We start from the raw sequence: 20,427 nt of genomic DNA, 5'->3' as shown, positions 1-20,427 counted from the left end.
GCTTGCTTTTCTGCTGTTTTGGCAGCCTCGTTTCCTTTTTTCTTTTTTTCAAGCTTGCACTTTTCTTTAGGAGAGCAATGTTCACACACAAACATATATATATATATATAAATATACACACACACACACATACACATACACATACACAAAAAGTAAACTAGTCCGTTTGCGTATGTGTACGTGTGGGTCTGTTGTATGTTGACATGTTTTGCCGTGTGTGTTTGTCATCAGCAAACGGGTACGTCAGTGCCAGAGCCTCCCCAGGACTCCTCTCCGTGTCCAATGGCAACAGCATGGGGAAAGTAGTTCCGGCCAAGTCTCCGCCTCCGCCCAGCCCTCAGATGGTGAACAGCCGCAAGCCGGACCTCCGGGTCATCACTTCACAGAGTGGAAAGAGCCTGCTGCAGCTGGTGAGCAGACTCTATGGCAGCCCAGTTGGGCCAAGCTAGCCCAAGACATTGTGCAACAAAACAAAAACAAAAAAATGATGTGTGTCCAAGTGTATATATTTAATCATTGCAGGTTATAACCAATACCTATGCTTCGTTACGTATCCAAGTCAGTAGGTGATCTGGTGATGTTGAGTGCAACAAGACCACATGAAGTAAAGAATTGCTCTTTACACGTCAAACAGTGTTTTTGTTACCTTGGCCTGCGTCCTTATGGACTCAATAAATGCGGCGGCTGCGGTAGATCAATCCAGTCGAGAATATTAGCCGGTCACCTGAGGTCAGATATGATATATTCCATACATTGAGGCTTTCTTTTTTCTTTACATGCTGGAATTTTGCTGGAAGAATGAACTCAAGAACAAAAACATGAACACTTAGTCCATTTATGTACAGCGTGACTACAAACATCAAACTTTAGAATGAAAGTGTTGAAGTAGGCAAAGGATCTTCAACAAATCATATCAAATTACCAGTTAATTGCCTTTCAGAAATTGAGTTTCTGATTAATGGAAGGGAAAACATCTCTGAATAACAACTTTTAATAATAGGTCTACACATCTAAATATCAAATAAAATCATTGGATCAAATTAGACATTTTTAGACAACTTACATTTTTAAATCTTTACATCTTTTTATTCATCTGGACAGGCAATAACCCTGTGGTTGACTGTCTTAGCATTTAGTGCCTTTTAGACCAGGTGCTTGCAATACAAGGAAAGATAATGCAACAAAACTCAATGCAAGATGGTTTAGAATCAAGCAGTATTATATCATATTACAATGGACACGCTGTCAGTAAGTGACGCTGTCAGTCCTAGAAAAATTAGCCACGTGTCCTCTCTAACAAATGGCGGTGGTCTTGTGAGGGTCGTGGCCAGAGGGCATAGTGGAACTGGGCAGTAATCTCCCTCTCTGTGTGCTGTTCCCCCTCCCACAGACAGACGAAGAGCTCGAGTTGGTGAGTGAGGTGAATTGAATCTCCCCTAACTTGACTGTTGTGCTGTGATGATGTGATGTTTTTTATTTATTTATTTATTTGGTGTATTGTTTTATGGTGTTTGTATCATACTCATGCCCATGCAAAAACATCCACGTTTTTATTGGTTTGTAACAACAACCGGCCATGAACTTATCTCTAAATGGCATTCCACTTTTGCCGTCACGCAGGATATAAATGTGGTGACAAGTGCTATCAAACGCATTTACCACAAAGCCAGAAAATTGGCTTTTTTCAGATCATGATTTGAACATTCAGTCCTATTTAAACGAAAAAAGAAAATCTCTTCTCTCTCTTTCTCTCTCTCTCTTTTCTCTCTCTTTCTTTCTCTCTCTCTCTCTCTCTCTCTCTCTCTCTCTCTCTCTCTCTCTCTCTCTCTCTCTCTCTCTCTCTCTCTCTCTCTCTCTCTCTCTCTGCCGCCCACCACCTGATGAGTCAAAAATGGAAAGACGTCATCTAGTCAGAGGTGTCACAAACACTCACTTGGTTAACACAGACCAATAACCATCAAATTACTCGTCAGAGATGCTTACAAACACACACACACACACAGAGGCCAGCACGTACACACACACACACACACACACACACTTACAAAATAACCACAAAATTGACTATCAAAAGAACTCGGCAGAGATGCTTACAAACACACACACACACAGACCAACACGTGCGCACACACACACACACACACACAAAATTACAAAATAACCACAAAATTGACTATCAAAAAACCATAAAAACAACACAAGTCGTTTGGCAATTAGGCAGCACTAGTGAGCCTAGCACATTTCGGCACGGCAGCGGCTCCGTGTTTGTTTATCCGTCGATCTGGAGACGGAACTAATGCTCATCTGGCATCGGAGGCATCGAGCGGAGAGGAGCGGAGAGGAGCAGAGCGAGCGCGTCTTCGCGTGGCTGCACGGCATGATTGCACGCAAGCGGAGATGCGCTGGATCAAAAGGCAGCGTCCAGCCAAGCAGAAGGGAACGTGAAGGGGGAGCACCCTGGGGGGAGGGGGGCGGGGGACCGAGGCGGGCAGCCTTCTCCTGTCCCGCTAATGATTGGCGTCTAGTGACATATCCAGCTGGGCACAGCTTGGCACAGCTTGGCTTAGTCCGGCACACCCAAACATCTCCGCTTAGAGGGAACTGCGGACACACTCCCTGGCCCAAATACACACACACACCTTACTTCACCTCCACTAGATTGCTTACCACAGTCATTACAGGAGTATTGATGCGTGACAGACTGGAAAGAGCCATGTTAACTTGCTGTGGAATCACTCTCCAAACACATCTGGATGTATGAGTGCTTAGTCAGCCATGCTCTTTGGAGGCACACTGCATCTCTTCTAGCATTTTTCATGCATGCATTTTGAATGGATGCAGCAAAGTTTCAATCATGTGTGAGTCTTTTGCCTTTTTTGGCTGCATCACTGATATTGTTTTTTTTGTCTTGTTTTGGCTGGGATTCTCTGGCCCACAACATCTTCATCTCTTATATTTGCGTCACCTGTTTATTTACGTTGATCATGTTTTTACCATAATTGTTTCCAGTCTATGTGTGTATCATATTTACAAGACTGCTTTTGAACTATGTGTTATTCTATTCTGTCTAAACATTCACGTTGAAATAAACTCTGATGTGCCCTGTATGTGTGTGCAGTGTGCATGTTTAGTGATGGCATATAAAAGTTTTAATTAAGTATGTGAATCACATCCATTTTCCCCTTCACTTTTGGAGAGTTCTCCCCTCTCAATCCTCCAAACCCCCCCCCCCACCCCATGCCACACGGCTGACTTTCTTCTTTCCCCTCTTTTATCCAGAATGCCCAGCGGTTAGGCGCCTCTCAAGTGACTCAGCCACTCACCACACCAGTGGTTTCCGTGGCAACGCCAAGCCTCCTGACTCCTTTCTCAGCCATGCCAACAGCCTACAACACAGGTAAGATGGACTGCTTCAGTTTCATAAGGCCAGAGCACTCTCAGTAGCACTGATATCACATCTTATTCAAATATTGCTGATTGAAAAGAAAGAGAGGAGGCAATCAAAAATGAACCAAAAATAACTAGTATGATAAACACAGGACTTCAACAATGACAGTGTCGTAAAGTTTAGCCATCCAAACAAGACGACCTGGTTTTAAGTGTAGGGTCAGTGTTGTGCGCTGAAAGCTCAGTGGGGACGTTCACAGTGTTGAGGTTCAAAGGAGAGGCAGGTGCACCTCAGGCTTTTGGACAGCTCCACTGCAGCTTCTCAGCGACTCCAGGAGTTCGTCTGGCTCTGGCTCTGTCTGCATGTCTCTGTTATGGTAGTTTACCCAGGGTTTGATCGCACACACACGCACACACACACACTCGTTCTGCCCGAAGCCAAGCCTGAAATGAGTGCCTCATTTACATCACAGAAGGAACACATGGCTTATTTGTTTACCTTAGGATGCAGCGAGCAGCCTGCCTTAAGCCCATCACCTCCCTCCCTCTCTCTGTCTCTCCCTCATCCCAGAGTATCAGCTGACAAGCGCCGATCTCACCGCACTCCAGGCTTTCACGTCGCCAGGCGGGCTGTTGCCAGGCAACATGACCACTTGGCAGCAGCAGCCATCGGTATCCCAGCAACAGCAGCAGCAGCAGCAGCAGCAGCAGCAACAACAATCCCAACAACAGCAGCAACAACAGCCCCAGCAGCTAAGCTTGGCCTCTCTCAGTAACCTGGTGTAAGTAGTCTGATTCGGTTCGCCGCAGTCTTCTTGTTCTTTGCATGGTGTTTCAGTTCATTTATTCCCCAAACACACCACCACTATATAACATAAAGGCCTGGTCTTCTTTGCTAACTCTAGTGCTCCCTAACCTGGTTTGTTAACTCAACAATATCTCTGCAAGTCCAGATGTAAAGTAAGCAGGCTGCGTCTCCAAAATCTCCTCATTCGTGACTGTCTGAGTGTGACTGATTCACCGTGAAGTGCTTCTAAACACTTCCCACACAATAAAATGCACTTAACCACAGACTGAGTAAACCTACTTCATGCCTGTGTATTGAGACAGTCTGCAGATGAATTGTGGATTTTATCCCAGTCCTTGACTGGGTCAGAGTGTCCCACTTTGTTGGACAGCTGAGTGCAAACTCAACCTCTCCCTGCAGATAACACAAAGCTGAGTTGCATTATGCATCCCATAGAAGACCATGCACATTACATGAAGTAGATTATCACAGTGTAGTTGAGACTGTAAATGCACACATTGAACAGTCATCAGTTATAGCCATGTCAATTTACATCTGCATGGTGTTTACATTCACCAAGCTACATTCACCAAGCCTATTGTATACAGAACACATTCATAGACCCAGCCATAGTCTATGGCTTGATTTTCCTCCCTGAGAGGTTGACCTAAATCTCTCCATCGCTCTCTTCATCTCTCTCTTCATCTCTCTCTCTCTCTTTCTCTCTCTCACTCTCCTCTCACCCCCTCACTCACACTCACATACTCACATACACACTCACACACTGGTGCTCTCTCTCTCTTTATCTCGCTTCCACCCTCTCTTTCTCTCCCCCACCCTCTCTCTCTATCTCTATCTCTATATCTATCTCTCTCTCTCTCTCTCTCCCTCTCTCTGGGAGCGGGCCGGGGGAGGGGTAGGGATTGATTTCCCATGAGGTGAAGGTGTAGTGACGGCCTTTAATGACTTGTTCTCAGGGCTGTAATGCAGGCTCTTGTCAGGAGCGTGGGCCTGGGTGTGTTGTGGTGTGGATGTGTGTGGGTGGGGGTGTGTGCGCCTACTGATGTGTGTGTGTGTGTGTGTGGTTGTGTGCTCCTGCCAATATGTTATTGTTAGGTGTGTGTGTGTGTGTGTGTGTGAGAGTGAGAGAGAGATAGAGAGTGAGAGTATGTGTGTGTGTGTGTCTGTGTGTGTGAGAGAGACATAGAGAGTGTGTGTGTGTGTCTGTGTGTGTGTGTGCTCCTGCCAATATGTTAGTGTGTGGTGTGTGTGTGTGTGTGTGTGTGTGTGTGTGTGTGTGTGTGTGTGTGTGTGTGTGTGTGTGTGTGTTAATAGTAACCACAGGTTTTTAGTGATTGCAGCGGTGCTCGTGGGAGCTGGTATAACGGCCCCTGTTCTGCTCTGTTCACAGCATGTGGGGCGCAGACAAACAGAATGGGGAGATGGCTAACTGCATCTCCAGCTTTGCAGCTAACCTCAGGTGAATTGGCATCACACTCCGTGGCATCACGCTTCTTGTCTGTCTTCCTGCGTGCTTCGTGTGTGCGTGCGTGCGTGCGTGCGTGCGCGCAACCGTCTGGCATTTGGAGCGGGTAGCTCATAGCTGGGAAAATCCAGCACAAACAAAGCAAACACAATAAAACGGCCTCAGCTTAGCTGGTCCAGTGAAGGAGCTTGTGGTCCTTTCTATGGTCACTCTGACAGAACCGCTTCCCAGGCAGCCATCACCGTCCTGTCCGTACCCCATGCTTCAGTATAGTGTGATTTCTTTCAGTTCCACACACACTGTCATGTATGTTTGTTTATTGTTGTGGGTGTTAAACATTTTTCATGTCAGTACTGATTGCGCACCCGTATAATTCCCTGGTGATAGGCACACAAGTTCAGTCGGGATTCTTCAGGCAAGCCCCTGGCTAATAATTCAATTAGAACAGCACTGCAAGTATATGCAAATGGTAACGCCATAATAATAGTATGTATTTATGATAATATTCAGAGACTAATTTGCTTAAACGAATGAATGACTGGCATAAATAGAACATGCATAAATGAAATGGTAATGAAGTGCTGGGTATATGAATGCCCTCTGCAGCTGCAGCAGCAGCGTCGTCAGTGTCAGCCACAGCAGCATCAGAGGCAACAGCAGCAGCAGCAGCAGCAGTAGCAGCAGACAGGCGGAGATGTGAAAGCAGGGCAGCGTAATGATGTCTGCCTCCCGCGGCGCATTTGAAGAGCCTTCATGGCCACGGCTGAGTCATTAGTTGCCACGGCGGCCACCCATTACTGGCCCACCCTGCGCTGCTTCAGCTTTCACTCAAAATGGACTGCTGTGTGGATGAGCTAAACGTCCGAGCCAACAGCAGTTATCTGGGTCTTGGGTCGATATCAGTCATTCGTTTTTGTTTTTTTGTTATTCTTTTGTTGTTGTTGTTGTTGCCGTCCTTGGCAGTGAAGCAATAAAAGGGGGCGTCTGGCATGAGGGGTTACCATGTGGAGGTGGCGAGTTAGGGAAGTGCATGCTGGGGAAGTGACCCTTCTAGACTACCTGTATAGAAGGAGTGAAAATGAGCTTTAACACCCCTGGCACATGCTGATACACAGGGAGGGTTTTGTTGAGGTCGCACTTGCCTGAAATAGGTTGTGGGTCTTATTTTTAAGGATTGCATCCCGTCATCTGATTCGATCCGGTCTGGGTTATCACGCTTGTATCTTCTTCAATTGCTGTTTAAAATGGAGGGATTATATCGTGTTTGCATTTAGGGCAAATTACTCAGAGAAAGACATTTCTCTATAACTCCTTATGTAAATGATGCATTTACATTGCATCACACAACACACACACACACACACACACACACACACACACACACACACACACACACACACACACACATTGAAGAGGGGACACAAGTCTGTGTCTGCAGCATCAACAGTGGACTATTGCAGACAAATCCAGATGTCTGCATTTTTTTGTCCAGCCCCCATGTCTTAATGAAATACAGTGTTATCATGGCAGAGCCCAAGGGGAGCTTGCATCCGTGTATGCCACATACCCCTATGATAATCACGCTCTAGATAACCACCAAGGGAGGCATTTGTAGCCTCGGCTTAAATAAGTACCCCTTCCGATTAGCTAATGGATGATTGTTTAATACGGAGGATTGCAATAGTGTCGCGGGAACACTAGCAGAATGCACAATTCCTGTGCGCCTTTGATGTGCCATATTCAATTTGATGTCCGTCAGATTCAATTTCATTGGCAGAGCAAACAGATCCAGCCAGAGCTGCAGTCGTCCCTGCGGGAAGATTTGGGATTTTTTTTTTATGCCGACATTCTGTGTAGTTTATGAGTCATTTGTGTGTGGTGACTCTGCTAGTGGCCAATTTATATGTTAATTCCAGCACTCTAGCTGTTCTCTTCCATGACTCCTGGTGGTCAACAGAGAGAGTCTGCACATCTGTGGTGCTGACAGGGATATGAACCCAAAAAATCATAAAAAAAAAAAATTACATAGTGTTAATTGTTCTCTTGCGTCACTATAAAAGAGAGAAAAAAATGAAAAAAATACATATAAAGCTGTGTGTGGATGTTGGTGCACAGTGTCTGTCCATTTAAAGATGTATTTTTCATTTTTCTTCTTTATCCAGTCGATTGGTGTTCATATCATGCTTTCTGTACAAATGTCGGTCTATTTGTAAGATACACCTGTGAATTCTTTTTGTCTCTTTTTTGGGTTAAGTTATGTAGGTATATTACAAATGTAAACAATCACCATTATTAGATGAGTATCCTCTTAATAATTGAAATAATCTATTTGTGGCCTGTGTTTCTGTCTTATTTTACACTTTATTTATAATTTGTGAGCAAAGCACAGTAGACTTTTTAGTATGCTCAAATCCTAGTATTTAAGGTTTGTGAGGTTGGACCATTGGTAAAGGTTTCATATTGACATGTTTTGTTGTGTTGTTTGGTATGTTCTGTGTTTGGAAAAATCAAAAACTAGTAGGCCTGTAGTGTGAAGTTAGAAATGATTAGTGTGGTTTAAAAATATTTGTATTCAATAGGTTAATGCTAAGTGTTAGGCTTCTGTTTTCTTGTTTAGAACAGAACTGTGAATGTTCCGTGCTAAATGCTATGATGTGCTAAATGCTTACAGCAGTCAAGTAAGGCTGTACCATAAGCCCAATCCTTAATGTGTGTTAGTCAGTATGTTTGTTTTGTCATTTGACTAGCAGTCTTTACTCATGTAAGCCCAGCGGCCAGGTTAGCTTAATGCTAAATGTTAAGTGTGGTCAGTGAAGCTAGCTTTTAGCGCAACTGTGTTAGCCCAGTGTAAGCGTAGCCCTTTGGTCTTAAATAGCCTTTAGCATGTGGTGGCCTTGTGTTCCAACAAGCTTATTTCTCCCCCCTCTGCAGTGTGACTTCACAGGCAAGCTTACTGCTGGGCAGAGATGATGGGTTCAGCTGGTACTGTATTCCCACATCTGTATCTCTTTTTTTCCTCCATGCCTCTCTCTCTCTCTCTCTCTCTCTCTCTCTCTCTCTCTCTCTCTCTCTCTCTCTCTCTCTCTCTCTCTCTCTTTGCTTCTGGCTGGTCCTTAGCACATTCGGCTCCACTGTGAAAGCTGGTCTTTATCTCTGTCACAGGATTTGCTGAATTGGCCAAAAAGGGGGGTGGGAAAAGATTCTCTCCCTCCTCAGAATAGCACGAGGCTCCCCTCAGTGCCACCCCAATCCATCTACCTGGACAGCTCTGTAAGGCAGGCCCGTCTCCTGCAATAACTAGCACACAGAGGTGTCCAGTTTACCAGCGAGGAAAGAAAAAGAGAGGAAGGGAGGGGGAGATGGAGAGCATGGCACTGTATTTGGGACAGCAGACTGCTACATGCATGTGGCTCACGGAAAAACACTGAAATCAGATAAGAAAGGAAGGCTACCTTGTTTTTGTTTTGTTGTGAGGAGGAAGACAGGTGTTACACATAGAGCATGCTGTGTGTGAGGAGACGGGGACCAGACTGCATGGCTTCTGGACGGCGTGCTTTTTGTGTGGCCTCACATTCAAGTTGTGTGTTTTTTGTGTGTGTGTGTTTTGTGTGTGTGTGTTTTGTGTGTGTGTGCGTGCGTGCGTGCGTGTGTGCGTGCGTGTGTGCGCGTATGTGTGCGCGCGCGTGTGTGTGTTCTCTCGCTCCGTGTGTCTTTGGGCGGGAGAGCATCGCGTCTCTCAGTCTTGTGGTGACACTCTCGCGCTGCTGTTGACTGACTGTCGTCAGCTTGTTTTGTTTGTGCTGGTCGTTGGTTTTTCTTTTCCTTGTTTCCCTTGAGTCCTGAGACGGACTGCCAAAGTGTAAGCCTGTCAGTTGTGTGGGACTGAGTCTGCACTGCCCTGCAGCCACATAATACTCGTTGTTTACTCCATCACTGTCAGTGTGTCGTCTGAAATGCCGTTAACCTGTTTCCATGGCCTTTTTTGTCTTCATTGTAAGCCTAGTCTCTCTCTCTCTCTCTCTCTCTCTCTCTCTCTCTCTCTAATAGTGTCACTCTGTCTCTCTTTCTCTTTCTCTCGTTCCCTTTTTCTCCTTTATTTGGCTAAAGTTGTTGCGTGCCTGTCCAGACATGCACTGACCCGTCTGCCCGTGTCTGCCTCTTGCGCCCTCTGCAGGAATGTGGGCGCCATACCTCAGGGCGCCACGCTGACCGTCAACACTAACCCCAACGTGAGCATCAAGTCGGAGCCTGTGTCTCCCAACCGGGACCGCAGCACGCCCTCGTCCTTGTCCTCTGCAGGCGGTCAGGGGCTGGCGGCAGCCGGGGCGGGTGGAGGCGCAGTGGGCGGCCTGGGTCAGTACCCCGGGGCGCTGCGCCTGGAGCCCACCGGCCGCTCGCCCGTCGACAGCCTGAGCAGCAACGGCAGCTCATACGAGGGCAGCGACCGCGACGACGGGGGTCAGCCGAGGCCCCCGGACTTCGCCACCACCATGGGGCTCCTGAGGCCCTCGGGCGAGGCGGCAGGAGCGGCGGGCTCTGCTGATCAGTCGGAGCAGGGGGCCAACGTCAAGCGCATGAGACTGGACACCTGGGTCACATAAATCTTCTTTCGCCCTGTCCTGCTCAGCTCACACGCTCTCTCACTCACACACACACACACACACACACTCTTATTCACCCTCCTTCCCAGGCACGCACACGTGCGCAGACACACACTCACACTCTCACACATAGCAACATCATTAGAACACACCCATGCAGTCAGTTGATCGCTCACACCACCGCAAAAGGCATTGCCCTTTGTCAACCCCCACACACACACACACACACACACACACACACACACTCATACACACAGCTGAACTCCTTTTGGGACGTACCAAGCACTCACTCTGACATCGCCCTCCCAACTCAAGTTTACCCTTCGTGGTCACACTGAAACACCCATGCATGCCCGTGCATGCGACAGACACACACACTCGCACTCTCTCTGTCTCTAGCTCACACAAATACACATATGCATTGATGTATGCACATAATGTATACAGTTCATATACATACAGAGCCCGTCGCGGACAGTCGCCAAACCAGGGAGATATATATATTATAAAAATAATTATATATATACATGTCAGTATAGGCTGTTGATTGACATACAAGCGATTCGGGGAGAATTAGTGATTTTCGTTTTGTTCTGTAACTTGGCTTCTATTTGTTGTGTTTGGAATGGGTCTGGGGCAAGTGTAGGGAGGTGCATGGGAAAGCGAGGGGACTGCACTGGCTTCTGTACAGCTTGTACGTCACAGGTCCTGATGACTTTTTTGCAGTGAATTGGTATCTTGGTCTTGAATCTGACTGTTCTGTTCTGTTCTGTTGTGAGAAACAAAGCAAAACAAAACAAATAAAAAACAAAAAAAGACAAAAACAGCAAATGGAAGCAAGGACACAACAAAAACTGTTTTGCCTGCTGCAGCTCACTGAGAGGGATCGGTGACATTCGCTCTCCGTGACCTTTTTTCTTGGCAGGATGTGACTGACTTTGTTGCTGTTTCCCCATACGCCATGTTTTTCAGGACTACATTGAGTAGTGCTTGAGGAGCCCACATCCACAGAACAGACTCTTCTGTGAAATTTCAGGATCCTTTAAAAAAAAAAAAAAAAAAAAAAAGCCAGAAAATTGGCTTTGAAGTTATGGGACTTTGTTCGTGTGTTAGTTTGTTTGGCAGCTTGCGGTAAAAAAAGGCTGTTCCATCATCACCTAGAGTCTACCTTGTGTGAGGTAGAGGAGTCCTCTATCAGGGAATGGGCTGAAAGAAGCCCGTACGACAGAACCGAACAGATTCTGCAACCACGGATACGCCACACGCCATGAACTGTGGGAGCTAGACCCCGAGCTGAAGAACCGACAGAGCGTTGCTAGCCACCGAGGCTGCGGCGTGTGTGTGTGTGTGTGTGTGTGTGTGTGTGTGTGTGCACCCACGCACTTGCATGTGTGTTTCCTGAGTGTCTGACTATAAAATGCTGCAGCTTTCAGCTGGATGGAATTGACACTTGGTCTTTAGGTAAATGAACCTCAGCCAAATATTTATTTTGATCTCATTTTTGTTTTCTCTCTCTCTTTTTCTCCTTCTCTTTTGAATGTTGTTTTGCGTTTTTTAAAATGATCTTTATTGACTTTTGTTCTGTGATCGGCACCCTATCCTGTTTGGTGTGTGTGTGTGTATGCTCCCTTGTGTGTTTGGGGGGAGTGATTTTTTTTATTTGCTTGTACTTACCAAGAAAACATGGCATTTTTGGTTTCCACCATTTTATAGAGATAATGTGTCATTTAGTGAAAATGTAGCCCTGGTTGAACAGAAAGTGTGGACAATGACATTGAAACAAAAACACATACAAGCACACACACATATACATATACAGTACATACTCATACACACATCACTAGAGGCAGGGTGCGCTTTTTAATTGTTCTGAAAGATGCAAAAGATCCTGAATGACGATGTTATCCTCACTCCCCACTGGTTTACGCTAGTAGCAGCCTGACACAAACGTTGATATACTATTTGATGGACAGTCTTTTTAATTCAAGAGAAAGGAGTCTTTTTTTTAAATCAAATAAGTATTTGTGTTTTTTAAAGAAGCCAGATAGATGTATAAAAGCACCTTGAGTCATCGTAAGGCTCGCTGATGGCCGAGGAAGAAACCCGAAAAGAAGAGCCCATGTACATAACAGCGTTTGATTTCAGTATTGCTTCTGAGTGTCCGCACACAGCATACTGTAGATGAGATTCTCCAGGGGTGAGCAGCAGTGTCACCTCTCACTGGCATCTGGTAGACACCAAGGCAACTGCACTTGCTTTCCTTCCTTCCTTCTCTAATTTGTATCTTTTGCATGGGATGGTAAAAACAAATTGACGCTGCAGAAGTGGCAAAAGGACAGGAAGCGTGCATAGCCTGTATGCACTTGTAAGTTGTTACCGAGTGACCGTTTCAACAGCAGATCAGGACTCTATCGCTTATATGTACATAAAATGTGACGTGGCAAGCAAGAGGGCTGGAGGGCAGAAAGGGACAAAGAGCCGGGGATCTTTTTTTTTTCTCTCTCTCCTTGTGTGTTGTGTGTTGGACTGTTTCGGGTGTTTTTTCTACAATTTATTGATATTGTTATTATTCTGATAGAGCAGCGCACTTTAGAATCTACCCCAACCAACACCACCCCAAGCCAGGTGGGTCTACCATAAAAATGGTAGGGCCATTCACACTTCCCTCCTACCTCCTCCTCCTCCCCCTCCCAACCTGAGAGACCTCTTTCCATGGCCCATGCAAACCCTTAGCTCACCCCCTTAGTCCAGAACCACACACTCTCAAACACACTTGCCACTCCTTGTTTCGCAGTTCCTATGACCTCTGCTCGCTTGGTGTTGCAGTATGTTTCTTCATAGAAAGACCTACACGGACCCTCATGATGAGCTCCATGCTTCATTGGGTTATACCAGCTGGGCAGTAGCCCTGCTAAGGCACCTGACTTTAGAGGTCCACATCCTGTTTTAGGTGATTGAGTGCTTTTTTATTAACTGATTGAGATTGTTTTTTTTTTTCTTCTTTCTACTGCTAAAAACATCCTTCAGCCTAGTCCATTTTTTGTACCCATGCCGTTGACTTCAGGGAAGGAGAATCCATCTTCACGCATTCAAGCCTGTATTGCACTTGTCATCTTGTTAGCAGAGGATTGCAGTTTTGGAAAAAAAGGGGAAAAAAGAAACAAAAAAACATAACGAGTCACCTTTTGTAAATTTGAACCTTGTACTTATCTAGATTAGACTTACTTGACACGTGTTGCAAGTGTGCAATTCTGAACAGAAAAAAATCTATATATTATGTCTAATGATTATTTAAAAGATGTACACAAATTGTTTTATGGTGCATTTGTATATTCTCTGAGTGAACTTATGGATGAAGGATATTTAAAGATGGTGGTGACCATGGCTTAGACACCTTGGGGTTGTTCATTGGGCTTCAATAGCCAGACAGGTTGAAATGTCCCACTGTATCGCTAATGGCCATAATCATGTACCTGAGAGACCTCTAGAGGGGTCTACAGGTCTGAGAGATGCAGAGAAAGGTCATTTTCGGACAGCTTCATACGGGCTGTATTGAACCCCAGGGGATCGTTTTGGAAGTGGGGTCTCGTGGGTCGAGACCTAGTAACGGAGCTGCCTCGCGTTTTGGCAACCAGTTTCTCTGTTGTGTATGGTTTTATGTTTTCTCTCTCTCTCGCTCTCGTTCAAATATCCTTTTGGCTGGAAATGGACTTGTCTTTCTGTGCACTCTCTTCAGATCTGTTTGTGACCTGTGCTCTTCCAGAGAGTTGTGGATTATTTTTGTTTGTTTGTTTGTTTTGTTGGCTTGTTTTCTTGCTTCTTCAACATCCATGCATATCCATCCATTCATGAACGCTGAACGAGATGCCGAGCCTTGTTCTTTTCTGCACCTGCCAGGACCCCCTGGTGATCTCCCATGCTCGTGGCATGGCCCTCTCACTGCTCGCCAACACCGCCTCCGCCACCTGCACCATCGCCAAACATCTCGCCCCCTTTTTCTCTCGTTAGAGCACTAGGACGTTTCTCAGTAAACCCTCCAAAGACCTCTGTGTCCAATCCCATTTGACCACCTGAGCCAGCTCGGAGCAAAGCCTTAAAATCTCGACGCATGCTGTACGGGAGGGCCACCGCGTCTTAGAGATCCTCCCCATTTCCCACCATTTTTATTGGAGAGGGTGGCTTTCGAGAATTATATACATATATAGACAGAGAGAGAGAGAGGGTGCCAGCTATAGGTTATGAAGAATAACCTTGTGCCACATCTACCAGTGGTTCCCAGGTAAAGTCTGGCAGTGAGAGGAAGACACTAGGGAGCCCTGCAGGAGTGTGGCCATTGCTCTCTTCATCCAAGAGGGCCCCAACAGTGTGTGTCTGATTGTCTGATTCCCATGTGCATAGAAACAAGTGATCTGGAAGGTGTGTAAGTGTGGGGGGCAGGACTCGGCCACGGACAACGGGGTAGGGAGAGTCCTCATAGCGATCACTCTGGTATGTTTGGAGCACCCTTTGACTAAAAGACTGTTGTATCCTGAGCTTTGAACAAAAAAAGAGAGGGGGTTGGTTCCTGGATGGGTTTCCTGCTTAAAGGCCACAAGCCATGAAGCCATGAAAAAAAGATGTCCCGTTTTCTACAAGTGAAACAGATTTGTGGATCTGTAGGCTTAGCGAAGCCTTGATGTACCTGGTTGCTTGTTCTGGCATATGTAATGATGTATAGGTCTGACATGGATCTCAGAATTACAGTAGGAGTCATTGTAATCAAAACGAAAGACAATCGTCAAGTAAATAGTTAACTTGCGCCCCCCCCCATATTCCCCATGTATGATGATGTTTAGAGAATCTCACTCATTTTCTAGTGTTAATTTGTGCTGGTGACAGTTCTATTGTCTGTTTTTATTATAATTGTTGTTATGATAATTATCATTACCATTATTGTTATCGTCACAGATGGTAATAATAATGCTAATTTTAGAGAGGCAATTTTTATTTTCTGCGGTTTTGTGTAGGTTAGGCATCCTATTTTATTTGAATTTGAATTTGATTTTATTTTATTATATATAAATATTATATAAATATATTTTGTTTTAATTTGTTTTGTTTTTTCTTTTTTCTTCAAAGGGGTGTTACTAATATTGCACGATTTATTAAAGAAAACAAAAAACTATTGTAGTAATATTAGTACTTATTGGTAATTGAGGGAAGTGGTCAAACCGAAGTTGAATATAATGACCAGTTCAATGCTGCAATTTCTAGTCAAATGTAAAATAAAAACACATAGGTAAGTTGGTACAAAGACACATTTAATTTATTTCAGACCAGACACAAAGATGTCGATGCATGGGCGTTAAACAAGCAAAGAATGATTCATGTTATACAAAATAAACTGAAAATGTAATATCAATAAGAATATACACCACACAAACCTAGGATAGAAATTGAAGAAAAAAGTTGAAAAGAAAATTATAGCTAATATATTGTGTTAGGCTAGTCTGCTTTTGAGTTTTGTTGTATAAAAAAATCTGTTGTTTTCGGAGAATGATATACAATTTGTGTATATTTTCATAAACAAAGTATGCACTGATATGTTATTACAAATTCTATACTGCTTTTACAAAAAGAGTGTTTGTTATTGTACCAAAGTATCCATTTGTCCTTTATTCCCTTCCCCTTTTGCGTATGTTCTACCGTATTTTATATATTAAATAGTCAAGTTGACCTACAAAGATGGCCTCTGTTTTGTTGTTGATTTATTTGTTTACTTTTCTCAATTTCTTTTTAAAAAGATTAACACATTTATCTCCCCATAAAGGTACTCTGGTATTTAGTCATTTAATAACTTGCTGATTCTAAAGGAAGAAGTTAAGTATTACAAGTCCAAAGGACTGCTAATTTTGTTTTATGTTATTTATTTATTTTCTCTGGGGTCCTGGGTCCTCTGCAGTCCTGACTTAAAATGCATTGTGTTGTGTAGACCACTAGATGGCAGTCCACAGACAGGTCATGCAGAGATGGAGCTTATTTATGGCTTTGTGGCTATACTGTAGCTTTCTTGTTTGTGTAGAGCCCAATTCAGTCATAGGAATTTGAGGAGTATCAAACCAATGGGTTAACAAATATATAATATATATATGTTTTGCCACATATGTTACTGTGTGCTTGCAACTTGTGAAGATGACCAAATCCTTGTAAAATATCAGCTCTCTGAAAAGTCCCTGTGAGGAAAATTTGGTCTCTGCATTTATCCCAATCCGTGAATTAGTGAAACATACTCAGCACAGAGTGAACACACAGTGAGATGAAGCACACACTAATCCCGGTGCAGTGAGTTGCCACAACCACGATCAGGGGGCAGTGAGGGGTTAGGTGCTTTGCTCAAGGGCACTTCAGCCGTGTCTACTGGTCGGGGTTCGAACCGGCAACCCTCTGGTTACAAGTCCGAAGCGCTAACCAGTAGGCCACGGCTGCCCCTAAAGCATGCTCTATAAGAAAAGCTGAACACAGAACCACTAACTTTCCAAAAGACTCACAACAGCGTGCATTACCAATAGTGTGTACCATTTTACCCATTATCTTTTCCATCTAGGCCTACACAACTTAAAATGTGAATCAATCACTTTTGTTCTGAGTTGCCCTTTACCAGCTGACGCTTGAGTGAGTCAATACAATGATTGAAATATAATGATTTATTGACTATACCCCCCCCCCCCTTTTATCTTGTGTGTGTGTGTGTGTGTGTGTGAGAGAGAGAGAGAGAGGGGGATAGAAGGAGAGAGATTTGCGTATGTGTATGTATGTGTGTTTCTGCTGTTTGCACGTGGCTATGGGAGACGTTGTCTTGAACAGATGTCTGACCTCATTGTCAGCTGTGAGGGTCAGCTGCTCTGTCCCCCACAGACGGTTGGCTTAAATGTGTCCTCACCTCAAGTGCCTTGGGCTTTTCCCTTTCTGCATCGTCACTTCAGTTCACTGACTTAAACCTTGTGGAGTCTATACATACTCAAAACCCGACAGTAGCAGTGCTAACCGCTAAGTGATGAGAGAATAACAGCTGGATTGTTATGTCTATATAGCTACTATCCACAGCTTTTCTACTCAGAATGTGATGGTGCCATATCTTGGCTGGACAACCGTGTCAACATTCCAGCCAGCAGTGGAGCTCAACTGCTCTGGGATATCCTGTCGTGTTGACCTCAGCTGTGAGTTACAGGATATCTAAGTCATTGTCTATCTCTGTTCTGCCCAGAGACTAGTACACACACAAATACACTTTTCCTATTGCTCTGTAAGTTGCTGTAATCTTCATTATTTAACACATTAGAAAAGTGTAATATTTGTCTGTGTTGCTGACAGATTAAATAACTCAAGATAAAATCATAATCATTAAAACAATTTCTAACAGCAGAAGTATAGTGAGAACTTCTCAGCACACACTTTCCATGCTTCCTGCTCCATGAGAGATTGAATAGTGTAGTTTCCATTTTAACACTGACCCTTGATCAGTCTCAATAACACACACAAGGGCTACTCAGTAGCCGATGTCTTCTCGTGCTCTAGGGAATTTCATCCAATCAATATTAACGTCAGATCAAATAAACAAAGATGTAACAGCGGCAATAAAATAGTAATGTTGAATGGCATAAATTGCATAAAAGTGATGGATGGTGACCGACGGATGGACAGTGGAGTCCGCAGCCTGCCTAAAGATTTTTAGCTCTGTGGACATTCAATCACTCAGTGTCCCCAACATGAGGAGTAAATCAGTGAGTGAGGGGATAATGGAGGCAGATGGCTTTTGGGGGAGGTGTGATGGTCATCCCCACCCCCAGGCCCAGAACTCAGGCCTCTTTTGTGCCTTGTCATGGTCCTTGTGAGTCTTGAAATGGCCCCCTTTCTAGTCACAGCCAGATTGGCCGCATATAGGCTAGTGGCCAGGGCTGTTGCGGTCCCTTGCATCAGCCTGGAGTGCGCCTGGTCATTCGTCATTGGCAGGCCAGTAGGGGAAGTGACTCTATTCCCCCGAGATAACAGGTGCTCCCGGGGGCAAGGCATCACAAGACCAGGCTTTGTTGTATGTGGCAGCGGGGAGAAGTGTTGGGGGGGCAGGTGGAAACACACTGTAAATCATGACTAGAAAGCCTTTGTGACTATTTTAAACCAGTGCCTCTGCTGCAATTGACTGCAACAATGTTATCGCATAACCAAATTCGGGGACACGTAATTCTGAGTGGTAGTCATGGCGATCCAGACAACAAGGACACTTTTATTTAGGGGTGGGGGTTAAAGAAACTTAATAAGCACAGCGGCGTCTGTGGACAAGAAGGAGGCTAAGCTAATTCCATTAGAGCCCCCCCCCTCCCGTTTGAATGGGCTCTGAAATGGCCTGCTGTTGTTACACTGGCTGCTGCGAGCATGACACCACCACCAACCATTGAGTGTGTGCAAGAGGAATTTGGGCAGAGATCTGGGAGCTGCTTTATAATGGCCGCCATTGTTCATGACATTCACACAAGCCGAGAGATAAAGGGAGGAAAGGGAAGTGAGGAGAGTTGAAATCATCATGCGTTATTCCTGGTTGTGTTTTTTCCACTCCATCCCATCGTATTATCTCTCTCTCTCTCTCTCTCTCTCTCTCTCTCTCTCACACCCTCAAATCTAACAGAAAACTCAAATATTTATCTCTAAAGAGCAATTGCTGCTCTCCCCAAGCCTTTCCTCTCCTCATCTCTCTCTCTCCATCTCCATCTCTATTATTCTCTCATCGCCTGCTCTCTCCTAGAGGGTCTAAGTTCTGTGTAAGTAAGCATCTGTGGGGGGGCTCACTGTTGGATCTGTGTCAGCTCTCACACAGGCCTCCCACATTGCCTCAGACTGTCTGCGCTAAGCAAACGGCACTTCAAAATCAAAGTCTTCCTCTAGGTGCCTCATGGACTACATTTGAACTGGGATTTTGTTTTTACTGTTTGTCCAACATGAACTGATTTCTCTGTTTCTCATATTCATCCTCTGTTCAAACTTGACTGCTCACTTTATTTGCATCATTATGCCTCAAGTTGCCCAAGTTTACAGTTTTCCTCCATTTGTTTCTTGTACTACTCTGAATTCTGTGTAGGCCTGTATTAATATAGCAGTCAGTCCTCATATTGTTTCTTTTGTCTTTTCTTTTTGAAATTCCACAACTCTGGCTTTATTATCACAATCCCATGTACTTCATAGTTAATCACAGTACTTCATAGCATCTGTGCCAACTTTATTATCCAGATAGTTCATTACAAATAATTAGTCATTAAAGCTGATGACAGCAGCGCAGCAATGAAATGTGCCAGTTTGGTAATTAGTAATAATAAGACAAAAAATACACAGATGAGTGGCTTAATATATCTTTGTTTGCACTAACCCGGTATGTCTCTAATTGGGAATTTAGTTCTGTGAAGAAACTGTGTTCAGGGGTGACTCATTGTGTTTCCTATGGTGCAGTGAAGACATTACATCAGTCAAGTATGCAAGTAAAATCTCTTGGGTTACAACAAAACACCTCATTGTTCATTGCATCTAAATCAACTTACAATAAGTGCTTTCAGACATACGTGTAAGACCGGAGGTTCTGCCGATGTTAAACGGTGGGGCCGTATATCTGAACGACATAACCGGTCATGTGGAAGTCCGAATTCACCCGGTGTTTATATTACTCCCCCCCTAGTATTTCCTCCGGACATTATGTAAATGTGCTGTGTCTGAATGAAGCGTAGGACATGCGGTTAAGATCACACCTAGTGAGAGGGCGTGTTGGGGACGTTTCTTTCGTGCGTCCATGTGGTTAGATCTGACTTAAATGCCAGTGTTATGATGGAGTGGCATAATGCTGTCCAGAAAATCTCCGACCTGGAAAGATGCAGACATCATGGAGCTACTGTCCATGAGGGCATACAACATTTTGATAGAACACATGAAGGGAACGGCAAGAGACGTTGTAGCCTACAACTGCATGGCAAACGAATTCAAAAGACTGAATCACCATAAGCAGAAGGCGCTGAAAAGGCAGTAGCCTACAGCGACGTCGTTGACGACAATAACAGAAGTATTTAATAAATTGTTAGCCAACATGGTTTTCTGTTCATTGATACCTCGCTGAGCTCGCTGATATTTGTTGAGCATATATGCCTAGAGAA

The 20,427-nt window shown here is 44.6% G+C and overlaps 1 protein-coding gene across 12 annotated transcripts in view; it reads left to right on the top strand.

The window, feature by feature from the left end:
* Positions 1 to 15,988, top strand: part of mef2d (myocyte enhancer factor 2d) — a 60,486-nt gene extending 44,498 nt beyond the window's left edge. For 5 of the 12 annotated variants that reach the window (XM_048261486.1, XM_048261496.1, XM_048261489.1 and 2 more), the window contains 7 exons: positions 232 to 410; positions 1,391 to 1,420; positions 3,280 to 3,397; positions 3,959 to 4,169; positions 5,586 to 5,654; positions 8,592 to 8,642; positions 9,835 to 15,988. In XM_048261486.1, coding sequence (XP_048117443.1) covers positions 232 to 410; positions 1,391 to 1,420; positions 3,280 to 3,397; positions 3,959 to 4,169; positions 5,586 to 5,654; positions 8,592 to 8,642; positions 9,835 to 10,261 — 1,085 coding nt within the window. In that variant the 3' untranslated portion in view covers positions 10,262 to 15,988. The remainder of the gene's footprint in view (positions 1 to 231; positions 411 to 1,390; positions 1,421 to 3,279; positions 3,398 to 3,958; positions 4,170 to 5,585; positions 5,655 to 8,591; positions 8,643 to 9,834) is intronic. The other 7 variants (XM_048261494.1, XM_048261495.1, XM_048261498.1 and 4 more) reach the window with 5 other exon arrangements.
* The last annotated feature ends 4,439 nt before the right edge of the window (positions 15,989 to 20,427 follow it).

Source organism: Alosa alosa, chromosome 13 (genome assembly GCF_017589495.1).
Source record: "Alosa alosa isolate M-15738 ecotype Scorff River chromosome 13, AALO_Geno_1.1, whole genome shotgun sequence".
NCBI lineage: Eukaryota > Metazoa > Chordata > Actinopteri > Clupeiformes > Clupeidae > Alosa > Alosa alosa.
Note: the sequence above shows the minus strand (reverse complement) of the source record. Positions and strands in the feature narration are given on the sequence as shown.